Source organism: Anas acuta, chromosome 3 (assembly GCF_963932015.1).
Source record: "Anas acuta chromosome 3, bAnaAcu1.1, whole genome shotgun sequence".
Lineage (NCBI taxonomy): Eukaryota > Metazoa > Chordata > Aves > Anseriformes > Anatidae > Anas > Anas acuta.
The window spans coordinates 57,594,521-57,613,859 of NC_088981.1; the positions used below are offsets into that span (position 1 = coordinate 57,594,521).

Below are 19,339 nucleotides of genomic sequence, written 5' to 3' on the forward strand. Positions count from 1 at the left end.
CTGTAAATGCTGCATCCGGTGGGCTAAGTTAACACTGCGTGGCAGTGTCTTTGTGCATGTGATATGTCTGTGTTTGGGAGGCCTCGAGTACTTGCTCTGAGCTCAGTGCTGCTCCTTTTCAGCTAAATTATTGTTTTAGGGGAGTGGAGCTGTTGACACATCGCCCTAACTGAAAGCCGTAGAAATAATCGGTGGATGAAAAGGCCGGGAGGGGGAAGAAAAAGGTCTAATGTTCAAAGACCTTTAGTGCAGTTGATGAGGACTTACTCTGAAAGAAATCTGCTTTTGAATAACCTTGGGTCTAAGGTTGTGTTCCCTCTGAATGTGAGCAGAAAGAATTCCTGAATTGTGATGACTGTCTCTTTTTCAAATCTGTACAGTTTCAAGTTTCATTAGCAAATACAGATGGGGAAAGGAGAGAGCACAGGATAGACAATGGTAACGCTCAGCTGTTTTGTTTTCAGCCGTACTGCTTGCCTTCCTTTTTTTTCTGACCACCTAAGCAAAGGCACCCAGCTGTTCGTGGAATGGCTGCTCCAAAAACTGTATTTAAGGGTGATGGGGGAGAAATTTCACGAGACAAAGGAAGCTTTTCCTGCAAAGACCAGCTGTCTGGCTGTCTTGCAGCAGGCCTTCTTCCTTTGATTTTATTTTTTTAAAGTGTGTTATGATGTTTGCAACTGTGTTGATTTCCTTTTTTCCTCAGTACCCTCATGCTTATGATGTGACAATGCCTAGATGTTACCAGTGATTGATAAATCGGAGTCCAGCCCAAGATGCCCAGGCAGTGAAACCACATGCAGTTCTGTTGGCTGCGTTACACTTCGTGTGCAATCACATGGCATCAGCACTAGAGGAGCTGGGGCTGCCTGGAGGTGTCAGGAAGCTGCTCCTGTGATGCCTCAGGGGGCAAGACACAGCTCCTTGGTGCCATGCTGGCCAGGGGGAGGCAATTTCAAAGCTCCTGCCGCCTGGCAGCTCGGTTTGGTCCTGGCAGGAAGGTGTGAAGCTGGCATTCAGAGCTGTTCTGGTGCCCTCAGAGGCAGCCAAGCGCTCTGGGGCATGGAGATGGGAGCAGGGACCGTAGGTAGAGCATGCAGATGGCTCCTTGCAGCCCATTCTTCTGCACAGAAAGGTGCTCATCCCCCCTTCCTGAGGTTTGAAGTATAAAACCCAGAAGGTGAGTAGGGAGAGAGGCCAGGGGAACAGAGCAGTGCCCTGGAGAATATTTTACTGCAGTATTAGAAACAGCCATCAAATATATGCTGATGATCTTTGCGTTTAAAAAGTTTGGAAACCAAAACTCTTGGTTTTGTGTGTAGACAGCTGGGTCTGTCCAAGGCACTGCTGAGTTTCCTTCAGGCCTTAGAGGTGGAGCAATGCCGTAGCTGTGCCAAGTAGAACCCGGGAAGTTTTCACACAGCTCAGTTGTGGGATTTCGATCCCAGATATGCAGCAGGAGCATCTGCTCGTCCTGCCCAGGTGCATTCACCTTTTTGGTGTTGCTTCAGTATTTCCCTAGCGAAGAGAGACGAACTCTGTGTTGTTCTGCTGACTGTTACAAAAACCACGCACACGCGTGTGATTGTGTCAATTTGTAGCATAGCACACGTATAAGCAATTCAGCAGGGGACTTGTGACCTACTAAAGCTTTTAAAAGTTGTTTCTGTCCCCCAGTGATAAACTTTTACATGTTTTAGACTGAGTTTATTGCTGGCTCCCTCACGTTGAGTTTCACTGATGTCTGATACGATCCTGCGGATTTTATTTGTTCTGTCTGAATTACAAGCCATTGAACTTTCCATATTTAACGCTGAGTCCTTTAAATGGTGAGTGGAAAAATCGGTTGCCCTGTTTTCTGCCCTAACTTTTCTGCCCAGGGTACCAGCACATAGGGCCAGGCTGGTCTGGTTGGCTCCCTTTCCTTCTTGTCCCTTCACACCCCGTGGAAACAGAAGAATGGGAACGCAATTAAGCCATCCGTTACAAGTGTTATTTGCTGGACAGGTCCTATTTCTCTTTGAGATAGGGAGAGTTGTGTTGCTTTTAACCTCTGTTAATGTTTATTTTAAGGAACAAAAGTGTTTCAGCGTGGAAGTGCTTTCTGGGACCGGGTCAAGTGATAACTGCCGAGCACAGCAGGTGATTATTGGCCCAGCTTTATCTCTGGTGATAAAGGCCTCCCTTTGGGGTCCTTATCGAGCGCCATGAGAACTGTGTTTCGAGAGGTTTCACAGTGCTGATTTACTCAGTAGAAAATGCCCTCGGCAGCGTTGCTGCTGTCTGAAAGCATAATAAAGTCAAATTGTTGGACTCGCTCCCATGTGGGGCCAGCTTCCTCTCCGAGGGACGTCGAGGTCCTGCAGCAGAACCCCCTGGTCCCTGGTCACCTCTGGTGTTCCTGGAGCAAAATACTCGAGCATGCGTTTGGGTTGTGATGCTGCAGCTGTGGCGATCAAGTGACCGGGTTAGGGCTTGGTGGTTTGTTTTCAGCTGTAGGAACAGTGATAAAAACGTCAACGTAGGGACACAGCGAAGCGAAGGTTGAGCCTTACCAGCTCGGCCTTGTTTCTGCATCCGTGAGGCTTTTCTTCTGCCACTCTTTACTGCCACGTTTGTTGCAAATAGATGATGTGTGACTGAAAAGAGCCGGAGGTCAGGAATACACCTTGTATCAGCCTTCCAACCTGGAAGAAAACCAGCATTAGGGCAGCGGTGGGATGGTCACCATCACACCATTCACGATTCCTGAGCAGCCCCAGCACTGGTGCATGGCTGGTAGCTGCTTTTCCTGCAGCAAAGCCACGCTGAGGTGCTAAGATGACCGGGCTTGGCAGAAATCCCAAGGGTTGTTTTGTTTTAAATGCCTGCTGAATTTGGCATCAGAGCCTGTTGGCAGTGACTGCTGCCGTTGGAGACTGGCACCTCCTCCTGTCGGGAGTATCGCCTGCCTCTTGCGGTGAGCATCACTGCGTCGTGTTTTAGCAAATTTTCATCAAATTTTATCAGAGTTTAAAGATGCAGTATGCTGTTGCTAACCTAGCTCAACTATGGCACCCTTCTGCTTTTTGTGCCAGAGCTGTTTTGGTAAGGATTTTGGAGGTTTTCCCCTTCTTTTGCAGACATGAGAGGGAGCCAATTGCAGTACTGGATTACTTCGAATGTTTGTTAAACAGTAGCTTCAGTTATTGGACTTTTTCTCCATGTTTTGTTGCCCAGTAGCTCATGAAAGAATGCTCTATTCTTTCTCATTCATTGCCCTTTCTAAGGACAACAGCTCTGCCTTAACTGCAAAGCCGAGACCTTTCTGCATGATGTGTGTTTTGTGAAAAACGTATAGAATTTGAAAGAAACTAAACCTATCTATAAAGAGCCGAGTAAGGCATTTTATTATTCACTATTTGCAATGTCTTTTTTTTTTCTCCAGGTTTCTGTTCCCAAAGCTATGAGATTTAAATTTCCCAATTAAAAGAAGTTAAATTAAAGAAAAAAAAAATGCCAAAATACTTGTGGCTTGGGAGGCAAAGAATGAACTTTGCCTTCTCATTTAGCAGCGCGAAACAAAGACTGCATCGCTTTGCATCCCTCCCAGAGCCGGGCCTTGCAGAGCACTGAGCAAGCCTTTGTGGCCTTCGGTGGTGTAAGTGACAGAAGGGCTCAGTCTCTGCCGCTGAATGGCCGTGGTGACTGCTCACAAAGCCCGATGCAAGGGGCTGCCCAGCCCAGCGCCCGGCTTTAGCTGGGGCACCGAGCTTGTACCGTAACAGCTGACACAGACAGCACAAACAAGACGGGTTTGTTTTTGGGACAAAAAGCAACATGAATATAATTTTTATTGCATGCTTTAAAAAAAATAAATAAATCCTGCTTTTCTGTCAGTGTTCTTAACAAGGGCTTATCCAGTGCCTGTTTGTTTCTTGGAAATTTTATTCATTTGGCCAAAAAAGCCATCAATGCCTTGCAAAGCAAAGGAACTTGTCCGTTTGTATAAAATTACTTCAGGTCTTGGATAAATGACAACCTTTCTCAGTGTCAGAGTACGCGTGTTGCATTTCTGGCTTGTCTTGCTGCAGGTTCCCTGCATGAGCCGTACAGAGCAAACCTCCCTGCCTCTGAGGTGGTCGTGTCCTGGCCAGGCACCTGGTCTTGGTCTCCTGTGCCGAATGAAGCTGTTGAGATGCAGCTCATAAGCCTTTCTGAGAGGCATGAGAGTGCTGTGGATGTGTGCAGGGAGGGCAGGAGGAGCAGGGATGAACTTGGAAAATGACAGAATCACAGAATGGTTTGGGTTGGAAGGGACCTCAAAGACCATCTAATTCCACCTTCCTGCCATGGCAGGGACACCTCCCACCAGCCCAGGCTGCCCAAAGCCCCATCCAGCCTGGCCTTGAACACCTCCAGGGATGGGGCATCCACAGCTTCTCTGGGCAGCCTGTGCCAGGGCCTCACTGCCCTCACAGTGAAGAATTTCTTCTTGATGTCTAATCTAAACCTACCCTCTTTTAGGTTAAAGCCATTTCTTCTTGCTCTGTCACCACACCCCCTGACAGAGTCCCTCCCCAGCTTTCCTGTAGGCCTCCTCTAGGCACTGGCAGGCTGCTGTAAGGCCTTCCCAGAGCCTTCTCTTCTCCAGGCTGAACAACCCCAACTCTCAGCCTGTCTTCGCAGGAGAGGTGCTCCAGCCCTCTGATCATCCTCATGGCCCTCCTCTGGACTTGTTCTAACAGGTCCATGTCCTTCTTGTGCTGGGGGCCCAAATGCTGAACACTGGTTACTGCTGGGATGCCGTAAAACCCTGTGAGAAGTGAATGAGCAGCACGAGTACGAAGGCCCTGGTGTGTTGCCTCGCTGAAAGAAAACACATTGCTAGCCTGGCCGTGTGCTGCCAGGTCCAAACGCGGGGATTTGTGTTCGCATTGCAGCATGGTGCTGGTGGTGGATGGTTTTTATGCCTTCCTCTTCACGTGTGACCAAACAAGAAACCGTGTGTGGCTCTGAGGAGCGCAAGGAAGAGGCGGGGAGGCTTTGATAGGGAGCTCGGTAACATCCCTCAAGTGTGCCTGGAGGAATCTGAAAAAAAAAAACAGGGAGTTCCGAGACAGCTTTTCTGCGGTGTCTTTAGCAATTTTAGCAGTGAGCATCTGCTGTGATTAAGGAGGAGGAGCAGTGTAAGTGCCAACCCAGGTGTGAAACAGGTGAGACTTGAAAGCTGGTGCTTGAGGATGATGAAAAACAGAGAATGGAAAGGCTCCTCGGTGCTTCGTCTGATTCAAGTTCCTGGATGGTGGGGACAGAGTCTTACTGGAAGTTGCTCTTTCTGGTGCACTACAGTGCAGGTAATAATTAGTTTTGAGTGTTTTAAGAAAATTAGGCTCAAAGCAGATTAAAGCTGAAACCTGACAAGGACGATGTTAAATGCCACAGAAATGACACAAGCGTTTCAGGGGATGCCTTTATTGGCCTGGCTAATGGAGTCACAGTAGCAATCAGAAATGGATGATGGTAGCGTTATCAAAATCCATTTTGCTGTGCCTTGTTTCTTATTGCCTCTTCCCCAACAGGCCAGCAGTGTGAGATGAAGTGATAAAAGGTAGCCAGGCTTTATAGCTGAGGTGCATTTTCTTGTGCCAGAGGAGCAGAAAAGCAAAATCTCCGATTAACGAGGCAGATACTCCTATCGTCCCTTCTGGAGCCCGTTTTTCAGGACTCTGCAGATCAGTGCCTTCCGCGCATCCGCTCCTAGCTGCCAAGGATGGCTGTGTGCCTGCACATGTCCTGTGGTGGTAAGGGGCTTTTGTACCGTTGGGCTCATTTGCAGTGCTCCTGCAGCAGAAATCCTCCTGGTTGCTTGTCTTGTTAACTGTTCCTACATACAAAAATCATCAAAGACTTCTTCTCCTCCGCCTCTCCTCCTGCAGAGCCCAGACGAACGCCTCCCGAAGGAAGCGGTGTGAAGCCTCGTAGATCACAGACGATTTTTCTTCTCTCCTTTCCCTAACCTAATCTGATGGCAAATGGAAAATCGTGCACGCTGCTTCACCCTTTGTAGCTGGCTTCAAGATCTGCAAGCCTCTGCCTGGGCACAGCTACAGATCAGATCTGCCTTTGTCCCTGATGCAGAGCCACCGGCTCTGTGCTGCTCAAGGAGAAGCACGCTTGCTCTCTGGAGTAGCTCACTTCTGCTGTTAACCCTTGGCGGGCTTGTGCAAACATTGGGAGGTCAAGCAAACTTGCACCTTGCTGTCGTTGCAGCTGGCAACGTATAAATCTGGCTCACTGATACCTTCCAGTGTTAATAAAAAAAGACATGTTTAAAATAATCCCAAATGCCAATAGGCTTAGTGACATTTAAGCATGAGCGGTGCTGTCAGTTCATCGGCAGACAAAAGCGGTACGTCTTAATTTGTCTAATTACGCTGTAACATGCAGACCAGCTGCTTCTGGGAACAAAAGCAGTTGATCGCACCATTTTATTAATTGCATATTAATTGCCACATTCACGTTAACCATATGGGAGATGGAGGAATGGAGCGAAGGCTACTTAGTTGTGGAGAAGAGAAAATGAACTGAGTGGGATCTTCAGAGAACAAACCCCAGAATGACAGGGTGCATGGTGTTAGCGGCTGGGATCCCAGTTGTAGAAAAAATTTGTATTTTTCCACCCTTGTTAAATGATTATATTTACACGTGAGTAGAAAGGATTGTGCCTTGAATGACGACTGTGTGCTCAGGAAAGCACTCTCTGCAAGTTGGTGGTGAATTTGGTAATTTGCCGAAGCCAGGCTTGTTGGCAGGTGTCTGTCTGCCTTTGTCTGCGTCTGTACTGATGGTTGCACCCTCTCTGCTGGGAGCAGTTTGCCGCAGGAGCAATGCTGGAGGAGCCAAAAGAAGCACAAAACTTGTTGATTTTTGTACTTGTTGTGATTTTGCTGCAAGGTTGTAGGCTCTTTCTCTAGTTGTGTTAAGCCTTGAGCTGAATTGGGCTTCCTATGGCAGCGTTTACTCTCTAGCAGAGATGCAGTAAAATATTGAAACTGTGAAGCTATAGGGTTAGCTTGTGCAAAATACCCACAACAAAAAGCAAACAGTGAGCTGGTTGCTGCTGGTTTGCAGTACTGGATTGTGTTTTAGGATGTTGGGTGTCGCTCTTCCTGCAAGCGAGGCTTCAGAAAGCTGCCCTCTACTTTTTTATGGTGCTGCCTGAATCCAGCAGCCACTGGCAAAGGATGCTCGGTGGTTCTCTCAGGCAGGAAATGTAGGTTAGGAGTACACGAATGGTGACTTCTCGCCGTCACCCCCAGACTGCAATTAGCACGGTCTGGTGGACGCCGACACGGCGGCCAGCGAGACTGCGGCGCTGTAGGTGGCAGTCTCCGCGTGCAGCAGCAGCAGCAGCCGCAGCCTCTCCTTCGCCTTGCCCTTTTCACCATGGCAACTATTCTTATTTCGGTTGCAAAGTTTGCATAGTACAGTGGAATAGAGAAGGACGATGTGCCCTTGTTGTTGTCACTCCAGTGCTGGCTTGTTTTAGAGTGCTCTTATAATAGCGAATAACATGAAGTGGTCAGCTTCAGTTTCATTCCACTCTTTGTCATAGAGGATGCTGGCTTTCTTTTAACCCTACGTTTCTCCTTTGCAGCTTACTTGCAGTTTGTCTTTGGTGTAGTTTGCCTATGAACTGAGGTTTGTCGTTCGTGGCATCTGCTGCTCTGCACATTCCCCAGTGGCAAGCTGGGCCTCCGCACCTGCACGTCCTCTTCTTCTGACCCGTGCACGTGCACACATGGAGAAGTGATTTGGTGTGTGCGAAGGATGCTTCCTAAAACAAATCCAGACAAGCCCCACCAAGGTTGGCTTTTGGTGTATTTGCCCTCTTCTCCTCTTCACACCTCTTGAGGAAGGCTTGCAAAGCCACATTCCGGTACTTTCAAGCTGATGTGGGGGCATCGGGTTTGGTGGGAGAAAGAACCAAGGGCAGTTTATCTCATAGAAAGGAAGCTATGGGCAGATCAAATATCAGTACATCTCATTATGTGAAGGCACAGGACTGGACCTGAAATATGCTCGAGATGACTGGCTTATTAAATGTGTCTGCGTGGGTATCCCAAAGTGAGTATTTCCACACGAAATGCTTAGTCCCACCTCGTTGCCAACAGATGGCATTTTGCTTGCATTTCCTAAATCTCTCGGAAGCGTTGGAACTGGGAGAGCATGATCATTTTTTAAAAAGGGAGGGGCATTGGTTGGTTTGATTTACACACTGCAAAAAAAAAAAAAAAAAAAAAAAAAGAGTATTCAAACTCTATTGGGAAACACAAAAGGAGGTGCAAAGATTGCACAGTTAAGAAATTAGTAACAAGCAATTGAAAAGTAGACTGGATCAGACCTATTCGAAGCATATGTGGTACCAAAGAAAGGTGATATTCGTAGGCCTACACAGAAACTGGGGCAGAGGGGTTGTGGTGGTGATTTTTTTTTCATCAGAAAAATGCTTTAAGTGGCTCATCACAATTACATCTCAGTCAATGTCGTAATACACCGCAGCGGGACCTGGATTGTGGGGATGATGCATGATTGGAAAAACACAGCTTGAAGTGAGGTTTGCCCGCGGTTACAGCAGATACACACACAGCATCTCACTTGTGAGCTGACCGGTTCTGACCTGGAGTCACTGGCAGGGAATAAATAGGAAGCCCTGTGATGCCACTTGGGCAGCCACAGCCGAGCGGCACTTAATCAGCCTCCGCGTGTCTCCTGTGCACATGCAGGCATGCGGAGAGCTGAGCGTTACTCATTTAAAGGCAGAATGCCCCAAAGCTCCTAGGCTGCAGCTCCTCTCTTTTGTTTGGAAACTGGTTTTCAATATACCGGCAACCTAGGTTGCTCGCTAGATCCTGATCACTTCAGAGGAATAAGAGCAGGTGTCGCTGGAGACTGAATCGTGGAGAAGGGTGAAAAATTGGTAGGTACTGTGGTGGCCACACGCTGCTCATCCTGAGAGTCTTGTTCCCCTGTTCATCTGATTTCTGGTCTGAGCCATGATGACTGCAGTATAACTTGTCTTCCTCCTTGGCTTTAGTGCTCTCATTTGTTTGTCAGCTGTCCTTGGACGTTTCAACAAGGGCTTTCGGAACAGGGAAGTTCAACACAAAGGGCTGCGGAGGCCCTTCCCTGCTTGTAAATTAAAAAATGTCATGCTCCTCCCTGAGCACGCTTGCCATTGCCCGAAAGCATGGACAGAGTTCCATAAAAGCGTCTTTCTGCACCTGTGTGATCTGCTCCTCATTAAACTTGCAGCTGGGTAGCGTCTCCAAAGAAGGTTGACCACCCCTCCCAGCTGAACGATCCCTCGTGGCTTTTTCCAGCAGCAGCTTTCAGCCATCTCGGCCGGCCTTTTGTTTGTCCAGCGCCTGCCGGGAACGTGGTGGCACGGCCAGAGCAGGGGCAGCGCGCTGCTCGTCGGCAGATGGTGGCAGCGATGTCAGGGTAAATAATTCATAGCATCAGGGAAAAAAGCACCCCTTTATGTCCAGCAGCTGAAGGTGAGTGCAAGTGTTTTCCCGTTTGTGGTGCTGCCTTGTCCTCTTAGGGTTTTCCTCATCAGAAGAGGAGCAGGATGCTGGTTGCCCTGACATAACAAGAAGTATTTCCAGGGCTTATATGAACACAGTGTCTGAATGTCTTCATTCCTGGAGTAGGGTGTGTGCTTTTTACAGAATATTATACACCGTGGGCTGCCTCAGAGATGTTTAACAGCTGTAGCTGGAACTATTTTACACAAACCAGCTGTGGTTTAAAAACAGAAATGTAAATTGAGTTTTGCTGTGTGTTAGCTTAGCTGATTTCTGGCATGGTGGCAAAGTAGAGATCTTGCTAGGCAGCGCTTCTGTCTGTCTAAATCAAACCGGGACTGAAGTTTGTTTAGTGCTGTACTGCAGCATCCTTAAAAGATGTGAAAGACTAGAACTGGTTTTATCATTATCCAGAGGGATGGGAGTGAGGAAGAGGCTCCTCATGCATAATACATTCTGCAGAATAATTTTGGGAAAATACAGCTGTGGTTTTATTGATTCATTTTCCCAAGGGTGTAAACTTTATTCACATTGACTGTGTTATTGATCTCCCCCCTCCTTCTTTACATTCACATCAAATATTCCCCTCCAGGGGTCAGACCTGCCCTGGAGCCTGGGGGAAGCATCTCTCAAAGGTTTCTCACCTGGCTCTTTCTTCCAAGCTATGTTTAAAGCCATGCTTCCCTTCTCTCCTCCATAATCTGTGATGCAAAATGCTGTCCAGGTTCAATTCTGTAATTGCCAAAGCTGTAAGTAATTAACTGTCTGATACCTGGACAAATTTGTAACCCAAAGTTGAACCGAGATCATTGTGTATAGTTATAAAATGCAGCCACTGGTAAACATGGATGATTTATCAACTGTCTTGAAATGCCAGGGCTTGATTATAGTTGTTTGCTTAGTAGTATTAAACTACTGGTATTTCTTTGCTGCTTTCCACTGTCTTCATGACAGATGTTGATATGTTTTAAGAAAGGCAGAGCTGGGCAAGACAGTTGATTGTCGCAAGGTTATTTTCTAGGCTGGAAAACCCATGGTATTTCTGCTTACAACTTTGTTTTAGACTTCATGTAATTGTCAATGTATTTGTTTGCCCAATGTCTCTGATCAAATCTTGGAAGTTACAGGGTCGTGGTGTGTCTCATACTGGCAAGATGACACATTTAGAAGATCTTTATAAAATAACTTGGTAGCTTTGGTGTAAGCAGTGTTGGTCTGAAATTTGGTAGTGATGATGCTGTCTCTGGATTCCCTCTAAGGTTTTCAGACACAAAGTATTGGCAGAAGCATTTCTACAGCTACCATTAGTGGCCTTGAGTTTTGTACTTACACTCTTCCCCTCCGATGCCTTTTGTGTAATTTATGTTTTGTGCTAAGAAGGGAAACTGGAGATAGCAAAAAAAGACGTTTAAGCCATTAAAATGGAATTTTTCATTTTTGAGTAGTGTATGTTTACACCCCTTGATGTTAAAGCTTTACTGTTTGTTCAGTTTTTCTGATGTTCTCCAGTCAAAGCAGGGAATAACCAGTTTCTCTAAAACAAGAAAAACTGGAGGGATCTACAGTAAGGATTATGGAGGAGAAAAAATAATAGGGCGCTTCTTTCCCTTTCTGGCAGGAAATGAAGGCAGAAACAGCAGAACTAATTCAGGAGAAGAGAGAATTTCCATTTTTCATCTTTCTGTGGATTGCCTTTTGATGAAGTAGATGGTGATGCCTGTATTTGCTTAATGCCCCCTCCTTTTTATTTACTGATAATTAAAAATCTTTATAGTTGGTGTGCTCACAGGCCCTTCTTGAAGATGTTCGGTGGTAAGACACCTTTTTCACAGTGGCATCATGTAAACCAGTAGATGCATTTGTCTGGTGATCAAATGAAGTGCAGCTATACGGCTGTTAATATTGACTGAACACAGCACGGAGTGAGGTTTGCTTGACTGGGTATGATTAATAACAAAGATGTTTGCATTTGTGACTCTTTTAATCAAACAGGTGGCAATAAAAAATTAAGTTATCCACATTATAAATTTCGAAAGTTCAACCAATTAGCAGTAGGAGTTTATGAGGCTACCCTTTCACTATCAAGGCTTTACTGAGAGTGTCTAATAAGAAGATGCAGACTACAAAAAGGTCATTTTAAAATTTGTTTTCAAAATCTATTGGTATTTGATTGTGTCTGACATCAACATGTACATGAGCAACCAAAGACATTGTCTGGAGATGCTGTGGTATAGATGCTGGCTCAGCTGTGTGTTTAGCAGCTTGAAACAGATCAAAGAGTCCTGAAACAACACAATGATTAGGTGACTGTTGCGTGGGCTCGTGGGCTCGATGCCTGCCTTTGGTTGGAGAATATAGTCTTTCAAGGTAGTTTGTGCACTATTTAATTAGAACATGCCCAGCTGTTCAGATTTTGTCAATTCTTAGGGCTTTAGGGAAAATGCCAAATGTCATAACTGCTGAAATCCATTTATTGTTTGTGAACCTTAGCTTTTACTCACTTTGGGGAAGTAAACTGAAAGTTCCTAACTAAGAAACAAAACTTGCTTTCAACCTGCTATGCCAGACAGTGAGCCTTGTTTGATTTTTGCATTAACAGGTACGGAACTGTCAGAAGGCTGGTAGTTTTCACGGATTTTATTTTTTTTTAACTTACAGATTGCAAAGTTCTCAGCAAACTACAGGACATACCAGCCTAATTTTGAGAGAAAGTGTCTTGGAACTTTAGAAAAGAAAAAAAAAAAAGAGAGAGAGCAAAAAAAGAATTTGCTAGCTCTTCGTGCTAACTCCTTGTACCAGGATAATCCATATATAACTAAAAGCCTCCCAAAGAGCAGTGTTGGGAGGGGAGGCTGAGATATGCTGCAAGAATTCTTTCTATGACCTTTAAATAAGTGAAATGAGCAGGCTTTAGGACACCCCTAAAGAGAATGCAGACTGAGATTAATTTAAGATGTCTGTTGGATATTAGTGGGGATCCACAAGTGCACAGCTGCCAAAGACGGAATTACAGACCTGACAAGGACAGTGTGGGACAGAAGTCCAGCAGGGGTGGGTTTGCAGTCTGGTTTTGTTGGTTTCACTCTGAGTCCCACAGAATGAATAAATGTGAAAACTTAAGCAAACTTGCTCACATTGTGTTGTTTTTTCCCCCATCCCTAAGACATAAGAGGACTATCTTTGCCATGGTGCATTTTTAGGGCAAATAAAAGTAAGATGATGCAGAGATTTGCTGCAGCCACTTTTGATCGGTTCTTAAGGATAAGCTGTAGCACAGTGGATTTGGAATTTAAAATCCCAATTTTTCCTGGTGGAATGTTAAAAGGGTCTTCCTGTGGGGAGAGCTAAGGATTCGTCTGGGAGCTGAGTTTGCCTTAGTCCAGGAATGGCCACAGGCTTGTGTCCTGCAATTTAAAACAAAGACATTCAACACAACTGCACATCCACTAAACGTTATCTGCTCTGTCTGCAGACACAGTGTGTCAGGAGATGCTCTACCTGAGCAGAGCTGCTGCTTTGTCTGCATGCAGCTGGAAATTCTCCCTATTCTCTCTGGTGATGCGTTTGCATGATAGAGGATCTGTGGCAAGATGTTTTGAATTGCAAAAGGAATGAATTAGCTTTATTGTGCTGTGACCTAAATAGGATCATCAGATCAATCCGCCTGCTGCCTTTCTGTCCTCTCTGGCTTAGGTTGTGCTGCTGCTGCTTTTCCCTCTCATCTTCCCCTCTCTTCCCCCGCCAGGCAGCCCCCTGGCCAGAGCCTGGAGCTGTAATCCCTGGTGGGATGAATAAATGAGGGGACTTTCTTTAAGGCAATACCTGCCCAGTAATTGCCTGCGTGGAGACAGGCTTGGTGCTTCCCCATGAGTTCACTGGGCCAGGGGTCCCTCTTTTCTTTTGTGGTGGCTTTGGGATAAAATACTTCTCGTCCTTTGTTCCCTCTCCCCCGTGCATTCTCCTCTTCGTCTTGATCGCAGGTCTAATGAATTGCGATTGCCTGGTAGCTGGGGAGGTATCGTGCTTCACCCAGGCCGAGGGTGCCTTGAAAGAGGCCTTTGTGAGCGGCCTCGCTTGGAGAGCGGAGGGCAGCTGAGTGCCTCGCCGCTTGGGACGGGTGGCCTTTGTGGGGGGAGCACTTTTGTTCTCCTGAAAAATGCCAGGAGATGGCCAGACGAGATCGGCTCTGAAAGGAGGGGGAAAAAAAAGCCCTTGCAATCATAAATTATTAATTCCTGTGGTCTGCAGGGGTGGGTTTGAATCCATTTAAACAGCAGCAAGTGCTCAGAGGCATGGGTGAAGGTGGCCAGAGCAGGAATAAAGCCTGAACACAGCTACATTCGGTGTTTCTTATTGCGGGTGCTTCGTGTCAGTTTTCCTAATGACAAAAGTCCCCAGTAGAAGTACAGGTATGGTTTTTAAGGCAGCATGGCCTTAGAAATACAATGGCCTTGCCAAAGGCTTCTTCCTCTGCAGCCTCACGTGAGCTGATTTTGATTCGAAATTTTATTTCAAGCGAGTGACTGAGATCGGTAAAAAGCAAACGCATTGATTCATGGTGCTGATTCCATCTGCTTTCCAGCATTTTAACTTTCCCTTTTGGTTATTGCATCGAGGCTCACTGGAAGAGCTCTTGACGTGCAGTTCCTGGTTCAGTTACACATTTTCTCTTTTTTTCCTCTCTTAAAACAGTAACAATGCTGTTATGCAGCTGTTTAATGGAGGATTTTTCCACTGTCTAAATAAAATCTCTAGGGCTTACCGCTTAAAGTTTAGTTTTCAAGGCAGATACATCTGCTAGTGGTTTAATGCCATGAGGTTGGTATGTGTGTTGGGCTCATCCCTCCTGCATGAAAATCAGTGGAAAAACTTCTTTAATCATTTTATTCTTTTATTTACTTAATTTACTCATTTTCTTTATTGCTCGTGGCAGTATCCGTGTGAGGTGGCAAATCAGCGTCATCCCTGTTTCCGACGATGTGGGAGCTGAGGCAGCGGGTTAATATTAACTCCTCCAAGGTGAACTCTTAAGTGTGCCACGGAGCAGGGCCACCCCAGCCTGCTGCCAGCCAGGCTCATGAAGTGATAGTTTTTAGTGTGTTGGTGGTGTTGTTTTGGGGGATGTGGACGTTGACCGCTGGACTGGCAAAGTTGGAGGGTAAAGGCCTTTGTCTGTTTGGGTAGTGACAACAACATGAGTTTTCTCAAACTATCCCATCTTTTTCTTCTCTTCCCAATGTGAAAAAGACCACCTATAGAGAAGCACACTTCCTTCATGCTTTCAGCCCTAGGGGAGCTACCACCAGAGCCAGTTTTTGTGCCTTGCAAAGTGTTGTATAAAAAACAGGTTGAAACAACATGCTGAATTTCATGGAAGCCACTGGGTTTGTCTCCAGTGAAGATGAGTTTGGGGTTAATGCTGACCCACTGCAGACTCTGAGCAATGAAGACACATGTTCCTTGAGGCATCCCCCGTGGCACTGTTTTTTGATGCTTGGCCACCTTATCAGCATGACCACAGGGAAGGTGAAGGGAGGCTGAAAGGCAGCCATATTTTATGGATTGTTTGTTACTGGTTTTGAATAGCTGTGCCTCCATGCTGGAGATCAGGGCTTGACGACAGCCATCAAGCGCTTGTTTTCAGGAAGGAGAAATGCTTCGGGCTGGGGGAGGATCCAATAACAAAGAGCAACCCTGGACTTGGGACACTTCAGCAGCCCACGGTGAAAAAAGGAGGAATTTGAAAAAGGGAGGAGTTTCCCAAGCTGTCCAAAGTACCCAGGAAGGTGGCAGAACACCAGGGACGGGACCTGATCCTGAAAAGGGGATGGCATCTGCTGCCTGCGGCTCGTGAGCCACTGTGAGATGCCCGAGAGGCCTCAGGATCAATCTGTGTCCATGGCCAAGCTTGAAAGCGTCAACTTCTCCTGTGCAAATGCACAGTAGTTTCTCCTCCCACTTGCAAAAGCACTTCCTACACACTAAAAAAGATCAACACCACACTAAAAAACGAGTTCCTGGCTCAGAGTTTTATGTAGAAGATGGCGTTTAAACTGTCACCTGAAAAGTAGTTTATAATTTCTGCTGCAATGTCCAAAGCAGGTTCCTCCTGAATGGCAGTACCTGCTTTCTTTAGGATCAGGCCTACAAGTCCGAAGCTGACAATTTCAAGTCTTTGCTGTGCGAAACAGGGTGACATATCAATGAGCAGTCACCTTGTTGCCAGAGTTTTGACGGTGGGGTCATTTTTTGTGTAAGGTGCTTGATGGGGATCAGTGCAGAAGCAGAGGTGCCTTCACCACCACGCTTGCATGGCGTGGGGGTCTTCTGCCCCTTTGGCACAGGTGAGCCCATCAGGAGCACAGCAGCTGCAGGGAAGTCCTGGCACTCTTGGTGTCCAACCCACGTTGTGATTGCCAGTTCTGTGGAGCTGGAAAATACTGGTAAAACACCAGTAGCAGTGCGTTCAGACACTGATGGGGGCACTTTGATTGCGCCCTTTGTGTGGCAGTGTCTTGGTGGCGTGGTGAAGCTTGGAGCGAAGTTCCTGTGGAGCATCTGCTTTTTACGGTGTAGAGGTCAGGTCCTGCTGCAGCTTTGGGGTCAGGCTGAGACCCCCGCTGCTGGCATTTTTCTCTTTCCTGAGGAAAAAAATCCTTCGCATTGTTAACCCGAGGCAGTTTCCTAAGCTTGCTTTGTGAGGCAGGGCTTGCTTCTTGAGTCTTAACAGTGTGAAGGGCATGCCCTGCTGAGCACATTGACTCGCTGCTTAGCATTTTCCCTTTAACTGCTGCAAAACCACAGTTCCTTCCTAGGAAGGACAGCTGTGGACCTTGATACTTATTTATTTTCTAGGGCGTGGGGATAGAACGTGCACGGCAAAAAGTTGGGCTGTTTCACCTCCATGCACGAGCTTCATTTGACGAATAACAGGTCCTCCATTAGGCAGAAATAACTTGATTTTGTTTTCCATGTATCTGGTCTGGGCTGACGCTAATAAGAATAAATTGGGAGCGCTGCTGAATGAAATCCAATATGTGAAATGACCGGGCTGCTGCAGTCCCTGCGATTGCCTGGGGCCGGGGGGGGGGGGGGGGGGGGGGGGGCAGCGTGTCTGGAGGGGGAGACACTGCGGGGCCGAGGGAGCGGCTGCCCTTCCCCTCCTCTCCTTTCCCCTCCCTTTTTCTCCCTTCCCTTCCCCTCCCCGCCCCGCTGGGGCTGTGGCGAGCAGAGAGCTGGGCTTGGCCCTTGCTGGAGGTGGCAGGGTCAGGCAGACACAGTGTGCCGTCAGGCAGGGAGCCGTGGGCCTGGGGCAGCGTGGATGGCAATTAGGGGTTAATTGGTTGCTTTTATTTTTATCTTGTCCTCCCCACGTTTTGTGTGTTGAGGCTGGAGGTCTTCAGCCCGCTGGATTGCATCTGAGGGGGAGAAATTCGGACGAAGGGCTTGTCAGTGGGTTTGTGCACCAGCGGGGAGGTGTAAAGCTGTGGCTGAAGGGGAGTAAAAGGGAGAAGGCTGGAGGAGAGAAACTCGGAGCACGGGGGCTGAGCAGGACCAGGCTGAGAAGCGGTCACCTTTCCGCACCTCCGACTTTTTATGGGATTTAAACTCCAGGATCGCCGCCGAACGCCTTGAAAATGGTGGTTTTCATCAACAAAAAGCTTACATTTCTCGTGAAACTTTTCAAGAAGAGAAAGAGTAAGTAGCCGTGCGTGCTTGCTGCCCTTCGGGGAAGGAGCCCGGCAGGGGAGCACAGCTCAGGCTTTCGAGCTGCCCTGCGGCCGCTGCTGCGGCTCCGTTGAGGATGTGAGGAAATGGCCTGGGACGGCTGCCATGGGCTGCTGTGCCACTGCCACCTCCTCTGCCTGTCTGCGGGTGCGGTGGCATCCACCTGCCAGCTCCAGGTTGTAATTGGGATTGGTTTGCCTCTGGTTAGCGAGAGCAGGCACAGACCAGCTGTGACTGTCCCTTACTGCAGTGAGGGTGTGGGACCAAGGCATCCTGAAGGTGAGGAGAGCGATCGGTGTTCTTCAGAAAGCTTCTCTGAGGTCCCTGAAAACAAGTGAGGAAATTTATCTGAGAACCTCCCCCCACCCCCAAGTACCTTTAAGACACCACAGGCATTGAGCACTATGTCGTAGGTATGCCTTAAGCCTCACAACTTTATGTTCTTTGATGTGAGTACAGGTTATTTCCTCTGAACCCATCCCGGCGGATGGGCTGTGGTGTTAGGGGAAGAGCCCTTTTCCAGGTGACAGGAGGCTGATGCCTTGGTGTTGCTTCCCGACGCACCTCCTCTGCTATCCCAGAGGCACGGCACAAACTTCGGCAAGGATGCTGTGGGCAGCGAGCTGCGCACATCCACCTGCGGCGTGGAAACAAGGGAAGATGCAGAGCTGGTAGCAAGGGCAGTGCAATGGAGCCGACCCGGCAAAACAGGTGCCTGGGAGGCAGCACAGCTGTAGTGGCTTTTTCTTCTCTCTTTTTTTTTTTTTTCCTGCTTTGGAGAGCTGAGCAAGGATACGCAGCTTGCTGGCCGCAAGCCAAGCGCTGCCTGGGGGATCATAAAATATGACCCCCAACTGCCCTTTTCCTGTTTATTGCGGGGCGGAGGGACGTGGCCATTCAACTGTAAAAGTTTTTATTGATGATAAACTCTAAACGAAAGGTAATGGCTGTCTCTCGGGAAGCATAAATGATAAACAAATCTTAGACTTATGTGCTTTGGCTGATTCATTACTGACTGTCTGCAGGGAACTTTGAACTTGAGCAGCGTCAGCACGTTACTTTCATGTGCATACTGGCAGGGAAGATGTGGCCAATGCAACCCCTCTAGTGCTCTCCTGCTCCAAGGAGTATTTCCCCGTTGAGTTACTGCTGTCCAAACGTGCTTTCCACTCGTGGAAATGTGAAGTAGCTGATTTGTTGGCTTTAGCTGAATTTTGGTTCCTGGTTTGTATGTGTGTGAGGTCAGAGAAGGTTATTTCACAGTACAAATGAACCTGTTGTAATCTCTCACAATGACTGTCACATTCTCAGGGTCACCCTTGAGCAAGGGGAAGCTCCTGGCAGGGTCAGGGGACAGGAAGACTGATTTCATCTGCCGAGACTGGGACCTAGAGGGAGCAAACAGATGCAAGTTCACAATAAAGTCATCAGCAAATATAAACACAGGAGAAGAGAAAGGTTTTTCTTACACATCACAGGAGAATGCATTTAGACTAGAAATGAGAGGAGGGCTTTTAAACTATCATGGAAGCAAGGTTCTAGAGAGCGTTTGGACTGTAAACTATAGTGGACCTAAGCCTATGGTGAAAAACAATCTATATGCAGTAAAAAACAATCCTATGATTCAATGAAAACAATCATTTTGGTTTCAAGAGGATGCATGGCAAACTGATGTATGGGGTTACATGCTACAGCTACCTACAGTAGCATTTAGTTTCCTTCTTTTTGTCTCTCTCTGCAGCTGTTTCCAACTTAGATGAAGAGAGCAGATGGACTGTCCATTACACTGCTCCGTGGCACCAGCAGGAAAATGTGTTCCTGCCTTCCTCAAGACCACCTTGTGTGGAGGACCTGCACCGACAAGCCAAACTGAACCTCAAGTCAGTACTGAGAGGTAAGATGCTGCTACTACAGGCGCTAACATATCCTAAAGTGATGGTGGTTTTTGCAACAGTCTGTGCAATCCAAGTTGTAGGAGTCAGAAGAAACTTGTTTGGTTTGGCTACAGCACATGTGGAACACTGAGTGGGGTTTACCAC

General features: G+C 47.3%; 1 protein-coding gene across 9 annotated transcripts in view; it reads left to right on the forward strand.

Annotated features, from left to right (window-relative positions):
• Nucleotides 1-19,339, forward strand: part of NHSL1 (NHS like 1) — a 164,533-nt gene that overhangs the window by 98,035 nt on the left and 47,159 nt on the right. For 8 of the 9 annotated variants that reach the window (XM_068677274.1, XM_068677275.1, XM_068677277.1 and 5 more), the window contains exon 2: nucleotides 19,042-19,194. In XM_068677274.1, the coding sequence (XP_068533375.1) occupies nucleotides 19,042-19,194 (153 nt within the window). Of the gene's footprint in view, nucleotides 1-16,750; nucleotides 17,271-19,041; nucleotides 19,195-19,339 lie in introns of those variants that run through there. The other variant, XM_068677282.1, reaches the window with a different exon arrangement.